The sequence below is a fragment of the Photinus pyralis genome, unplaced genomic scaffold (genome assembly GCF_008802855.1).
Source record: "Photinus pyralis isolate 1611_PpyrPB1 unplaced genomic scaffold, Ppyr1.3 Ppyr1.4_LG8, whole genome shotgun sequence".
Taxonomy (NCBI): Eukaryota; Metazoa; Arthropoda; class Insecta; order Coleoptera; family Lampyridae; genus Photinus; species Photinus pyralis.
The window spans coordinates 21,432,997-21,448,491 of NW_022170819.1; the positions used below are offsets into that span (position 1 = coordinate 21,432,997).

The 15,495-nt window shown below is 37.4% G+C and overlaps 1 protein-coding gene across 1 annotated transcript; it reads right to left on the reverse strand.

Annotated features, from left to right (window-relative positions):
* Positions 1 to 972: 972 nt before the first annotated feature.
* LOC116177599 (potassium channel subfamily K member 18) lies at positions 973 to 2,495 on the reverse strand. Its single transcript, XM_031496611.1, has 4 exons — positions 2,315 to 2,495; positions 1,871 to 2,119; positions 1,514 to 1,820; positions 973 to 1,461 (listed from the first exon to the last, which is right to left on the reverse strand). Exons 1-4 carry the CDS (start codon positions 2,412 to 2,414, stop codon positions 1,050 to 1,052), a joined length of 1,068 nt encoding a protein of 355 aa, XP_031352471.1. The 5' UTR covers positions 2,415 to 2,495; the 3' UTR covers positions 973 to 1,049.
* Positions 2,496 to 15,495: the final 13,000 nt, after the last annotated feature.

The window sequence follows — 15,495 nt, forward strand, 5'->3', positions numbered from 1 at the left end:
AGGTTATACACTGCCTTTTTTTGAGTCCCTCAAAAAAAATTTTCTCAGATCGACTCGGAAAAAAAATTTTCTTATAGAATGTGGCCTGTAGAATCCATACTTTCAAACAGTTCCAAGATTGGGCTACTGGTTCAAAAGTTACAGCCCTTTGAATTTTCTTTCGAAATTGGTTTCTAGTCTATAACTTTTTATTGAGAAGTCTGATCGAAAAAGTACGAAGTGTTTTGGATTCTACGAACAAAAATTAATAATAAAAAATGTTTTCCCGAGAAATTTGGTGGGTGCAGTCGATTTTCGGTAAAAAAAGGAAGCCTATTTTGAGGCCCTCAAAAAAAATTGTCTCAGATCGGCCCGGAAAAAAAATTTTACCTACCCCGGATTGACTGAAACTTGACCGTGGGATGTCTGGCCTGTAGAATCCATAATTTCAAACAGTTCCAAGATTTGGCGACTAGTTCAAAAGTTACAGCCCTTTGAATTGTCTTTCGAAATTGGTTTCTACTTGTGGTTTATTGGTGTTTTGGTTTTACTTTTTACCAGTTTAACGCCCACAGAGTTCTTTTGTTCGTGGGCGTTATATACTTTGATTATATTAAGAGGTACAATGAACAAACCATCAAAGAATATAGCACAGGCAATAAGTACTATTACTTACTTGAAAAACTCGCAGAAAGTCGACTTGCTTTAGATCGACTGGATAATGGCTTTTAAAAGAATAGAATTGGCTAGACAGGAGAAAGTTTACTGGTTGAACGAGTGAACATGGTCGCAGAAACCAATTAGCGCCATTTTGTGGGTGTATTTTGTAAAAATTGAGAAAGTAGGGATAAAGTAGAGAGAGATTATTTGGTGGCATTACGCGGATAGCTGGTGTCAAAGAATTATTATGCGAGAGACGTAAAGCAGTACGGTAATTAAGTTGCTGGTTTATTCTAATAGTGCGCTACATTGAAAAATAAAGAAAAATCACGGTCCATTTTATTTTGAAACACCATAGTAACAAGAGCAATTAGTACACAATATCAGATTTACAATATAAAAAGACACTGTCAGTGTTTTACAAGTCCCATACTCACAGCAAACTGCTTACATTTGGTGGCGATTTCGTCGTGAACCAAACTAAAGCACATTGCCACTATGACAAGTCCGAAAAATAAATATAGGCAGCAAGCGAGTAACTGCAATTGCGTACTATAGTCCGCGCTTTGCGGCAACTTATCACCGATTCCTATCGTCGAAAGCGCTATAAAACAAAAATAAGCAGCGTCGAGGAAGCTCCAACCGCTCGTTGACGCAAACACGGCGGCGCCAAAACAAACGTACGCGACGAAAAATAAGATCACTATTATAGCAGGCACTGACGGTGGTGGTTCTGTCGGTAAAGGTGTGGATGATCTCTGTAGCGGTTCTGGTGATCGCCATATCAACGGCATCCTGGAAGGTGTATCGTGAGTGCATATACTAAATAAAAAACAGCATTATCGCAAGTTCTTCTTCATTTGGTCGGACTTACCCAGAGTCGTGCTCTTCATTTTCTTCAGCCTCGTCTAAGTCTGATATCGAGACCGTACACCCAGAGGCGTTCGTGGAAGGAGAACAGTGTGCGTGAGAGGGGCAGATCATCGGATCGGCTAGCATCTGCCTCACTTGGCCCAAAGCACAGCGTCCCCTGATGTGAGTGGCTCGTACCGTTGCCAACATGGCGCGCTTGGGAATCTCTTGTTGATCAATTTGGTGCTCGAAGTGTTGATGATGAGAGAATTTGTGGTTTAAATTGTTTTGGCCGCAATGCGTTGGCATTAGTTGTATGGATGAGGTGTCTAAAAGATGAACCTTAAAAATATTCTACTCTAGACTTAGAGGTAGATACCTTCGTGTGAAGATCGATAAGCGTGCTTTCCAGACGGACTAGAAGGTGCTCTGTGATATTCAACTGCCGGCGTCGGTTTGCTTGAGTTGTCGTTCTTGCAGCAGAATTTTGAGTATCCCCTTTTTGCGCCACCCGCCAAAAGTGAGCCAAGTGCAGATAAAAGGACCAACATTAGTGGTACACCTATTATGGCGTAAATCATTGCTACTGCTTTTCCAGCGGTTGTGCGTGGAGATAACCGTCCATATCCTACAACACAAAACAGCATCTGTTGTATCATATAGCTGTTAGCGAAAGTAGCCTACTTAACGATGACGTTTACTAAGCTTGGCATTAATTGTTTGGGCAATCTTATCCACAGATTATCCGAACCTGTTATTGAAATTACTGACTTTAACTGCCAGTTAGTTAAACAAAAATGACACTTAAACAATGCTTACCTACCTACGGTTGTGAGTAAGGTGAGAGAGTATAAAAGAGCTCCGCCGAACGTCCAGTTTGGAGATGGAGAAGGGGCCATTCCTTCTGTACGAGACGAGTCCATAACAGCCTTCTCAAACCGTTTCAGTTGCTCCGTCACGAGCCTGGTCCAATTCTTTTCGTATAAAACGTTCAAACGTTCTGAAACAAAAAATAGCCAATTAACGAAAATAAAAGTAAATTGTGTATTAAATTCCAGAAAGATTTTTGAGTTACGGTTCGAATCTTAGACGGAATTGTTTATATTGTTTTAATTGTAACCTATAACGTTTGCATCATAAATAAACCAGACGATGTATTCACTGTATTTGACAGTATTTATTGATTTAAAGATATAATTTAGGTAACGTATCGATTTTGAATTTGACGGAACATTCAAATTTAGCGCTTTATTTGCGTACTAGGTTCCGAATTTTTCTACCAAGTCAACGAGCCAGTAAGAAAAATCAACATCACGGCACAACCAACGTGGAGGTAACATTTTCAAATCCTATACCTTGCGAAACAGCACATAGTCAAATAGTCTTGTATAGGAATAGTCTTAGGTATGAATCGTTTTGGGACTATTCAGTCGCGTGTGTGAATTGTGCTGGGTATAAATAGTTCTAGGCTTGAAGCTCCATAGGTACAAACAGTCCTGAGTAATTAAAGAACGAAAGGAACGACTACGTGGACTTATAATAAAGTACCTACTAGAATAATGCTAACAGCTTTTGAGTGATTCCGAACATGTGCGGTTGTCAAATACCGACAGCGGTGAACTAAGTCCAGTCCCCCAGAGCTTGCAAAAGAGCTGGGTTTTTGAGCAGAGTTAGCAGAGAATCGTCGATTTTCTTTGGTCACTGAATAGAGCTGAGATGACGTAAATAGACAGAAATGAGAGACTGTGATTGGTGAAAACGGGATGCTGGTAGCCTTTTGGTTCGGCAGTTCTTGGAGCAAGTTTTTAAAATAAATCGATAGTAAAAGAAAACGAGCTTGACCAAAATTGCGCTCGCAAATTCATTTGTGGTCGTAAAATTAAACAGAGAACATGACACGAAATATGTCGGGCGATAACAAGAGATATCAAGAAACGTATTGCGGAAAGCGAGCGCGGTTGCCACGGTCTCTTTGCACCTGAAATTTTCGTTTCGTTTTGTTTAAAGTCGAGTACGTGACGGAAATTCGGGTTTCCTATTCATTTAAAAAGTGTAACGGATGTTATAAATTTAGTTCATCACCTTTTTTTCGTGTATAGTTGGTTGTCCTTCCTGTATCGTAATTAAATTGGGGGTGGTTCTTGTTATGTAATTATATTGATATGCCTCGGCTGCTCATGGGCTAATACTCCTCTTCTGGTCACTTAAGGAAACGGTAAAGGAATAAATAATGTCAATAATCTTTATTAAAATTTTAAATTGTATTTATTTTCTTAAAAATATATCGCCTTGCTGTAAATGGGGTTGAAGCGAAGCAATCCTCTAAAGCAAATATTTAAACCGCATTTCGGTGTTTAGCCTTGAACTCGTTTAGCCTTAGTGCTTTAATAATAACTGGAATTGCGCAAGTAGAAAGCTAGTTTGAATGCAGTCGATATAAATTGAATAGTTCATTGCCCGATCAATCCCATACACAAAAAGGTAGCCGACCCAACTGTATTTCCCCAAAAGATCAAATTTTTCATGCCTATATAGTTCAGATTTACCTTTTGATGGAAGTTTGTGCTCTACGGAAACCATTGATTCTTTAAAACAATTTAATTAAGAAGTAATCGTTTTTGATTTGTACAAAAATAATTATCGGATTTCTTTAAGAAATTGCATTAAATTTTTATTTAAAGTGGCCAGGATATCGGTGTAAATTGATTGTAGGGAACGAATTTGTATAATTATTATTTGAACCCATCTCTTTAGTTGATTTCATTCTTTTGAAAATTGTATATTCATGTTAAATGAGAGTAGGTATTCAAAGGAATAATCTCATTTAATGTTATTTTATTAGAATTTGTTTTGGAGATATCCGACGGTTAAATAATGTATCAGAAAAAAATTTGTCATTGTAGTAGAACCCTTAACAATCTTAAGCTGTACCCTAGTTCAAACTGCACCTATGTAGGGTCTTAACTTTTAAAAGGCAAACAAACCTGAGCGTGAGTGCAAATCCAATAAAAACAAGCAAACTTTGTAATCCATCCCAACTTTATTTTCAGATGGTCATACCTTATGAGGTGGTTTGGGAAAGTTTATTAAAAGTTCTGTACTAAATTGACGGGGTGAATAGTGGCCCTCAAGTGAAATAGGGTGGCATTTTCAGCAACATTGTATGCAGACGAAGTAGGGTTTAAAACTCCTGCAGGATTATAACAGAGACGAAATAAAGTAGAAACGACTTCGCGAGAGATATCCTCGTAGAGGGAAACTCACCTTTCCTCGTAAACTCAATTTTCGACGTAGTCGAATTAAGCTCCTCACAAAGTTTTCGGCGAGAGTAATAATTACAAAGGCCCCAAGTGTTTTTTTACAAAGGGAAGGTTTAAAAACGCATCTATTTAGATTTACACATACCGTCTGATACGAAATTAAAATCTCTTTACGCACTGACAGAACCCATTTGAAAAGGGTATCATCTTGTCGAGTTAAATTTACTTTGACGTTCGCACTTATTCTTATAAATTGAGTTTGCGCCACATCGCTTCAATATTCAAGCTATAGAAATTTCCACTCTTCTTCCAGATTTTCATCCTTATCCTAAAATTCAATCATTTTCTTAGCATTGGGATATTTAACGAGAATTTTCCATATCCCGAGTCATCCCCCTTTTTTTTTCGCTCACACGACAATTTGCATACACATTCTCCATTACTCCCAATAACGCGCGACTCGATATAAATTCTGTAAGCGATCGTAAGCTTTTACGACTTTAAAAGCTTCAGAATTACCAAAATGGAAGCACTATTAATTCCGCCTTGCAATCGATATAAGATTGTGTAGCAACACTTCATCTTGATACATCATGATGTATTGTGTCGGCCTAAGGGTTACCTTTGTTGACATTATTTGCTCTAATACAATTCGTCTTCGATAATTCACCCGGCTTTAGCTATTCATCGGCTGTAGGGCGGTTTCAATGTACATTCTGTTGCTAAATTTGACCAAAATGGCGTAAATAGTAGATTGAATTGTTGAATCGAGTGTAAATTACCCGTTTCCTTCTAATTCACGTGGGATTGCTCGTCTCTGGGTTGATTAGGTGCTAAACTGTGGGGGCTCGTTTTTCCTGCAGGTATTAACACGTAGCTTTACAAATATGAATAGTATCAAGGTTCACAAATGTACTCGGTCTTGATAATCGCGTTTAGATTATCGTGAGTCATCATCGCTTCAGTCGAATGAGAACTTCCCTAGGAACTTCCCTTCTTTGGAATAAATTGGAGAATTGCGGTTACATACTTGCAGCTCTCTTGAATGTACCAGTTTCTTTAACTAATTTTACAAACATTTTAATTAATCATAAATTATGGCGACTGTTGCTATAGATGTTTAACTGAAATGGTTATCTCTGTACCTCGTAAACAGAATAATCTTGTATCTGACGCGAATGATAAAATAATAAGGTCGGAACGGACTCATTACAATGATTCGGAGAACATAAATCTTGAAGCTTCAATCTTCCAACGCTAAAAAAATCGTCCAGCAGAATTAAAAGTTCTAGAGTGTAGATTTTTAGAACAGTTAATCCCTGTGTGCATGGATTGCAAGCATGTAAGAACGTTTGTCATTAACGCCCATAAGAAATGAGTGCGAAGACTATTTTCATTCACAGCAAAGGGGAAATTTGTTTACAAAATGAGACGTTTTACACTCTACCTATCGGTTAATGTTTTTTTAACTGCGAGGACTTATACTAATTTCGCAGTTACGTATTCCAACAATCAAGTTTCATCCACTTTTGTTCACAAACGGCGACTCAGATGAATTTTTTGGAACGAAAAATAACTCGGCGTGTTTAATTAACCGGTCCTTGACTAAATACGACTGCAATTTATGCGATGAAAACGCGTCTATATCGTCTGGTTGCACAATAATCTCTCATTCCTCTTCTAGATATTAATTGATTCTACTGTAAAACTCGCGGAACTTGCGTTCAATTCAATAGTTAGCATCGCATTTTTTAAGCTGCTTTTATGCTTAAAAATCAACGAGTTTCGCCCTTAATGAATTTCGCACAAATTACTTAACTCCGTGGTAGTTCCCCACCATACTTTGTTTTCAAATGTAGGGTTAAAATTTCCGTAGTTCAGATGCGTAATGGTGATAATTTGAAGTTGGAAGTTAACACGCTGGTCTCGCCGCGTGCGTTACTACAAATCCTCTAAATTTTTCCCCAAATTCATTATTGATTTAAGAACGCATACAAAATGGCTTCTTATTAACGCAGACGGCCACTCTAAAATTCTCCTATGATATGTAGAAGTAATGAAATGGTTCAAAATCATAAATAAATAAGATAACTTTGAACAATTTACTGCTGGCTCTGGAGCTTGCGACCCAGACCGCCAGACCTTACCCGGGGACATTATATTAACATCCGAGTTGGGGAAAGGGATCATTTTACGGAAAGCCGCCATTATGTTGTTGTAATGGGAGCATTTGAGTATTGAATTGTGGACTCGGTGAGAGCTAATTGTAGGTGCAGGTAGAAGGAAAGCACTTTTACAGCGTGTATTTCCCACCAAACGACGGTGGCTCAGTTTGAAGAGACTCTAGACAACCTAGCCAGAACCATAAGGGAGAATGGGGTTCGGGAAGTTGTAGTGGCGGGGCACATCAATGCGGCATCTACAGTCTGGGGACAACTGCAAGGGAAACCTGGTGGAAGAATGGGCAGCGGAGTTAGAACTTACCGCGGTAAATTAAGGAAGCAAACCGCAGGGAGCGTGAATGTCCATTGACGTGATTTTTGTTACAAATAGATACAATGACCTAAAACATGAAGTATGGGAAGTTTCTGAGGACGAGTCACTAGACGTAACCACTGTTATATTGTGTGGAAGTTCGAGAATAACAAGAAAGAAGAGATCGCAAGCTAGATTCTGGAACACTAAAAGCTACATGTGAATTTCATTTTTTTATTTAGTTAAATGTGGTCGCTAATTTTAGATTGAACACAAACTCGATCATATTATTTGCATACGATCTCAATGTAATTTTGTTTCACATTTATTTGATGTTTAATTTTGTTAGTAAATAATTACGTGTTGTTATTGTAAAAGTCTATCTCCGGTCAGTGCGATAAGGAGTTTATCGCTACGCAGTTAATTAAGTTGTAGATTAAAGCAGATGTTTTGTTCGCCGTAAGAAAACACAGGTGTTTAATTCATTCGGAGACGCAGGAGGAGCTTGTACAAGTGACTGCTTTGCCGCTTTGGTTTTTAATTCGTATTTTGTTTTCATGGGAAATTTACACATATACCGCTTCACAGCGAACTTGAACGAAAGTGTGTCGTGAAATAAAAGGCGATAACAACGTGTAAATTTTTCGAGATAAAACGCTAGTGAGGCCGGATTGTAAGGGAGTTTTGGGGGTTAGACTTTCTAAAAGCTAGCACGTATAATTGCGATTATTGGGAGCTTATTTCACGAGCGGTTACGTACCACTTGAGGTGCGTTAAAATGTTCGTTTTGTGAAAATTTATTAGATTTATTTTAAGAGAAAAATTCTAAACAAGAACGTTGCTGTTATTTGTCAATCGCGTCGTTAAAAAGCGGTAATTAAGACCGGATTCGTGAAATAGTGCCGGTTAATTGTAATTTTATATTTCTGCGAATAGACCAATTACAGTACGTAAATTATGGGACGCGGAAAAACTTTTTAGTAGCCGTTTATTTACGAGCATTAATTTTACGCGAAGGATCATTTTCGAGTCGGAGAACCGCTTGTCAGAGACCAACGGAACTGACATTAAATCTCATTGTGATAAACAAAGAAATTGTTGTTTCGGATCCTCAACAGTAACAGCTAGTTAACAGCAGGTTCTTTGAAGTTAATTGACCTACTGCGATAAATAAAGTTTTATCCCGTCAAACTTTGCATTCATCACAAAGATAACGTTACCAGGGTGGTGCAAAAAGTCAGATATACCATCGAAGTGCTTCCATATTTCAAAAGGAAGCGACATTTCCCGAGAGATAATATCAATTAGTTACCACTTACCAGAAGAGAATATTACCCACGTTAGTGATTTTATATTTTTAATTTCTACAAAGTAGTGGCCGGTTATTTTTATGAATTTGCATAAGTAATTTTGTTTGAAGAATGTTTAATATTCCTAAAGAAATCGACCTATGAGAACTATTTGCACGGACCGATTTATACTACATTTATGAATAAGGATCTAATCCAAATAAAAGATTTGGGTTATTTTGTCTTCTTGATTAGAAAATTGCATTTAAATTCAGTGATACTAGTACTTTGGTTGGATTAAAATTTTGTTTCGCATTCAGAGGTGTGCATATTTTAAACAGGAGAAGATACCAGGAATTTCTTACGTATAAAAAATGATAGTTTAGATAAGGATCAAAGCATTGATCACGAGACAAGCATTGGATGTTTATTTGTACGATATTTCTTTTTATGAACCAAACCGATACGTATATGCGAAAAGTCAAATATATCAAATGCGCATGTATCGTCAAAAATGAAAAGTTGTATTGAATAATAATGTAGTACGTATCTGTTTAGATGAAGGGATGTCTTCCTGTCCCTCAAATACACTTACGAAGGAAACACGTACGAAACTTGAACGTTTCATTTTGCCATACCGTTTACGTATAAGGGGAAATAAATTTAATATTTTCCATTTCACGATGTCATTCTGTTACGGAAGTCGGAAAGACGATTTCTCTTATAACGGATTCAGGATTTTTATCATAATCGCAAGGGGAAGCAGAGATTTAGTCTCTCACGAGTACCTTTATACAATAAGAGTTGCTTTCAAGTATCTACTGGGGCATAAAAGCGTACCTCTACCTATATTATTGTGGATCTCTTTTATCCAAACTTAGTAGATGTTTGCGTAGGTAGTTATGAAATGATCGATTTTGTTTAATGAGAATTATTGAGATGATGGGGATGTTAGCCTTTTAAGGGAACGACATCCAGCCGGAATAGGTATCAACCCTGCAATCACGCCTAAAGTAGCTTCGTATTGGAAATTATTTTTCCTTTACGTACTGCTTTGACGCCAATCCCCATTTGACCTAGATGTGTAGATTTGAGGATCAGAGGCTTTTACCCTGATTCCTATGACTCCCATGGTAACGCGTCCTCCACCTGATGATTCTGCTCCCTTACCTCATTCGACAGGAATCGACCATGTCCCGCACAAGATCTCAGAAAACCCACTATAAACCTTTCCCAAAGCACGTCTGGCAACCGGTATTACGAAAAATCTCGATAAGACCTATATTTCATTATTTTGAGAGCATTGGTCACTCCAAAATTCAATTTAAAAAATACTTATTACAATTTTTAATAAACCACCTGACCCAGGGTACGAATAGAAAATTTATCATGAGAACTCATATCCTGGGTCGTAATTTGGGCTTGATTAAACAATGTAGGAAAGTACCAGTTTGATCCTTATTTTGTCTTCAAGCATTCACTTCTTTGGGCTAGCTTAGATACCAGGTTTCAACGTCAGGCTAATCGTTTAACCCGTAACCATCATGGAATCAGATGGGAGAATGACCGTACACCATATCACCTATTTCTCGTTATACTTCATCATTTAATATCAGCGTCAGATCAAGTATACACCAAAAGGAGTGGGAAGGAAGATTTCTTTTGCTTCTAATGGAAGAAGAGCGGGTTATTCTTCTACCGTACTAACTGTCCGCGATAGAGCTGTTCGGATGAAACCTGCCTTCCCACCTCCGTCGACGTATACTTGATCTGACGTTAATATTAAATGGCGATCTATGACGGGAAATAGACGAGATGGATTCTTACTCTCCTTTATATAGGTATTTAGTATTCTTACGCCATCTAGGTATCTTCTTTGTAATGCACTAGTGTAAAGATGTAAGTTAAGTACTGAAGCAAATTTGTTATAGATTTCTTATTACAATAGTTCTTTGTTTCATCGACCAAGGTCGCGCATAGTATTTCTAATCCCTTCTTTAAGTTTATCTGCTCGCGCAGTTGTACTTCTACTTCTCAGTGAAGTTTTTACTTTTGCATTGCTTACATGCATTTTTCTCTTGGTACGCCATAACTTTTACCGACTTTTATGTACCTGTACCTGCACCCTACGTGAATAAAATCGTACTTTTACTTGAATCCGCCTTCTTATTAAGATTGGCGGTGGCGAACCACACGCAATGGATGAGTTTCTACATGTCATTCTACCTACACTAACCATGTGAATCTACTTTTTCCTATCATTACTACCCGCTTCGAAGTTGTTTATACCTGGAGATTTGAAGATAGTTCCTATAACTGCAAGTATTTACGAAACGTTGGAGATTATCGTCTTGTAAATCGCTCCTGATACTACGTACTTTGTTTTTGTCGTTATATAAGGTTTGACATTACCGATGTCGAGACTCGATTTTGTCGACGGATTACTTTTGCGACTCCGCGAATTCATTTCTGTTAGTTTGACTACATTGTATCATTCAGATTAGCTGTGTTATATGAGATATTAGCTACCGCTACTTTCTAAATTAATTTTTAAAGTTACCGAGACTTCGTCCCCAGCTGATATCTACCTTTTTCAGTTACGTTATTTGTTTACTCCGAAGAATTTCTCACACTAGCTTATTTATACTTTGAATTTATTATATTAGTAGAAATTTGGTGCTTTTCTTGAAGTTAACGTCACATTTATGCTTTTATACATGATGTCAGGCTAACCGGTGGCCAATTAAAATTTTACTCTTGCTAGTGTACAGTCATTTGAATGATTGATTCTTATTGAGTATTAATTACAGTTTATTATCCGACCTCCGTGTCGACGTTAGACATTGCTTACGCAATTCACGCTATTCACCACCCTTCTTGTTTGTTTGTTTGCTTGTGTTGTTGTTTGTTACAGATTGGCTGAACGCGCCCTTATTGAGTTCAACAAGGTCGTTGCGAGGTAATTTTTTATTTTCAACGACTCCTTGATGTAACGTTTGATTGCTTTAGATTTCGAATTGTTCCGTACATTGTACGTACGGCAAAGTACGTACCTAGTATGTACAAAGTGGTGCAAAAATAACGTACCATGTACGTGAAATGTTCTTCCGTAAATCCAGGATAAGCGTTCGCGGGTGGATATTCCTTTGCGTTTGCATTTCGAAGTGCAATTATGGGAAATATGTATTTGGTGGAGTAACTTATACATTAGACGAAATGCTGTAAAGTTTATGGGTGTTCCAAGTACAAAAGTACAATAAAACGAGTTGGATTCGTATAATGCGAGACGGCTTATTTATTTATTTTATTTATTTACTTTAATACTAATGAGTAATGACTCACGCGTAACGTCCAGCTACAAAAATTAGCAAGGCAAGCCGGTCTTGGGACCTGAAAGAGCAAAGCGCGTGCGCATGTCATGATCACATGCAAAATTATAAGTTGACCGAAATTGCCGGCGTACCATGTACGTACTGTGGATTTCTAAACAAGAACTAGGAACACGTTATATGTAAGTAAAATTTGAAATGCATAATTTGTCATTTTTTAAGAGTACTGTTGCTGTTTTGGTAACCTATCGCTAAATTAAGCTAAATAGGATTCCGATTACAGAAAAGCCCTTTTGGTATCCTAATGTCGTCGTCGGGAAAATCCCAGGGTACGATCTTGCACCATAAACACGCACCCCATAATCTTGGTCCATGGACCAAGACCACAATATTAGACTAAAGTGGTAACTTTCCTTAAATTCATGGCCAACCTGCTCCACAGTATTCTACTTTTCCTGACAAATGCTTTTTCACTTATGGATAATATCCTGACCTCTTCGTCCCATAGGCCATTCAGTATTTGATCCAAAGAAGTTGTTAAAAAGGGTGAAAAGGTGAATTCGTGGTAATTTATAGCGTTTGTAGTAATTTGCCTTTCTCTTTCTGGCCAGCACGTGATTTATAGCATGCAAGTATAATTCGCTAAGTTGTGGTTTCACGAAAAGCTTCCCTAATTGTAGGTATATAAAACGAGTGCGTGATTAAAATTTTAACTAATTCTTAACCTGTTGATTGCTACGAATTTACACTTGCACAAACATGCGATAGTGGAATAATTTAGGGACCGCACGCTTTTTTTGGTTTCACGCTATGAGACCACGAACTTTTACTCACGTCCTGGATAGCATCTTCGTCATCGCCGGGACGCTATGTAGAATCGAAGGGTGAGGGTCGGAACTAACGTAAACTGTTACAATTGGGCGCCTAACGTGGGGCTAAAAAGTACCCGTCAATTTCCACATCTTTTCTGCGCGGTTTGACCGACGTCTTCAGTAATACATCCGTTTTCCATTACGGATTCCAGAAGTGCCTGATATTTCAATTAATGGTATTAACAAAATGCATGCAGGTTATTATAACTGGCAATACACGCGATTTTCAAAGTGCATGTTGCAGAAACATAAACGCGAGTACTTTTAAATAACTGCAACTGCTAATTAGATGAAAAAAAAATGCGCCGTTCTGGTACAAATAAGCCATTACACGCTACGATAAGCTTCGAGTGACTTATTTTTTCGACCTAGCTTTAGGTAGGTAAAAACATACTTCGGCGATGTCGTTTAATATTTCAGCGAGTACTACGTAACTCGATTTTTCCTTCTTATTGAATAATATTGTGCTAAAATTACAATCATCCCCCTGGGGAGCCGCGTTTGATGTACCTACGTATAGCGCCGGGAGTGAATATTCAAAATTACGTACCAAATTCCGTGTATAGTGTGCCTAATTGGAAATTTATGATTGTCCTTTAAAATTCGAAAATTACCTATGATAATAGTTTTCAATGCAGTCTACGTCCCTAAAATTATTGTAACTCGGCAGATTTCCCACGGGGCAACCTTGTTCGTGTAGTGTTATAAAGGGTATTAAAGAACTTGCTCAATTTAGACGTCGGAAGCGTTAAACTAATTGGTTTCCGAGAGTGAACTAAGAAAATAGATTTTTTCTCTCCCCCATTCTTTCGCAGGCTTCTAATGCTTTTACTGCCGATTTTACTATTCGTGATCATAAAGCAAAGCTTTTTACAGCATGACCCCATTCTTTTGTGCAAATTCTTAATTAATGTCTAACTCAGCACGGCCGTAAACTGAACCATCATGGTTTTTTGCAGCTCGCCATTCATTGATTTACATATATCCCGTATGCGATACGGAAATAGTTTCCGATTCCACTTGTAAGTGCAAAATGAGATTAAACCCGTAGTAATGGTATGCAGCTGTTTTTTTATCCTCCCTGATTCCCTTTTGATTTGAAAATACATTTCTCGATACTACCTACAGCTTCCGTCTGATGAAATACATTAATTAAACTGGTATGAAGCACCATTCTCGCTCCCATTCTGGTTAATTAATGTGAAATCCTCAACCGTTGTGTTTCTATCAAAGTTTCCAGCCGAATAGCTACCTCCCTTCTCATTTATTCCATCCACTTTTCCCCAAAATGGTTACCTACCCGATACACTTTAACAAGATGTCTTAATTTGTACGTACAATTAGGATTGTGAACGTTTTTGACACAATTTTCAAACAATTAATGTGTATATTTGGAAACTGGAATTATATGGCTTTTAATTTACGGTTTATGTTTTAATTTAGCCCTCCTTTTGGCATGCGGTAGGTACGTTTTTAATGATACGCGAGTGCTTTTTACTCACTACTCGAATGTAATTAATTTTATCCGCGTTACCACTCATTAGTAAAGCATTAATGATTCAAGTTGCATTACATAACATAATTTTGGTCCAAAAAGGTAGGTAACTATATTGCGTTGAAAGAAAGCTTTAGCTCTTAGTTCCAATGCTGTGTTTTGATTGAGAATAGTCAAATAGCATCCTTTTAGGCTCTCTACACAGCTTTAGGAGTCCTCTTCAGGAAATCTCAGAACATCCTCAAAATGGTTTCTGGGAAGCACATAATCGCTAGAAGTGGTTGTTCAAGACTTTTCCAAGGCATATCGCCCCCTTTCAGAGCTATTTCTGAATCATTTTTCTATGGGTTGTTGGGTTCTTGTGGAGTTTTCGGGGACAGTGCAATATATCGCTTAGCCACCTTTGCGTATAGCTTGGTCATACCTCTTCTAGAACGTTCTGAGTGGATTTCTTAATCTCGCCCATCCCTGGAAAAACCCATCACACTCTAGAAATGGGTTTCCACTAAAACGCGTTCAGTAGCCTTCAAGGTTTTCAATGAACTCTCTATAAGCATTTTTCGAGTTTTTCTAACGTCTTCTCTGAACGTCACGACTCTTTATAAAGCTCTTCCTCCAAAAATCTAGCTTCAGTTAAGACATGGCTTTTAAAGCGCTAAAAAGGGCTTGAGAGTCTGTTGTAAAACGCTCAAGATCCCTCTAAAGCGTTATATAATATGCTTTTCAGAGCATTGAATAATTTTTAAAAGTAGTTCACACATTTCCTTTGTGCAGAATATTACAGCAATCCTCAAGTTACCTTTCCAGAGATTTCTGGGCTCTACAAAGCATAGCACACTATTATCCAGACTATTTACAGAACTTTCCAGGCCTTTTGGGGGAATAAAAAGGCACTAATCCACCATAGTGCGGATGTTGTTTATGATTCCTTTATGTTTTTCAAAAAAATTATTTTATGATTACATTATATTTATTTATTTTGTTATATGTTTATTGTTTTATTTTAAAATAACTTTAACAAGTTTTTTTAGTTCATTAAGATTTTTTTGGGATCAGATTTTGTTTCTTTTTATATAATTCTTTTAAGATTTTGAATTACTTTATTAATAATAATAGCAAAAAAAAGGCGAACGCTCAATTTTATAGGGGCTTGTTTTCTTTAATTAAAATTAATGATAATGAATTTCTGTATTTAAATATTTTGTTTGAGGCTACTCTATTTATATATGTAAACAAAATTAGTATTCCTCCTACTATTGTTAGATAGAAAATAAAAGGAAATCA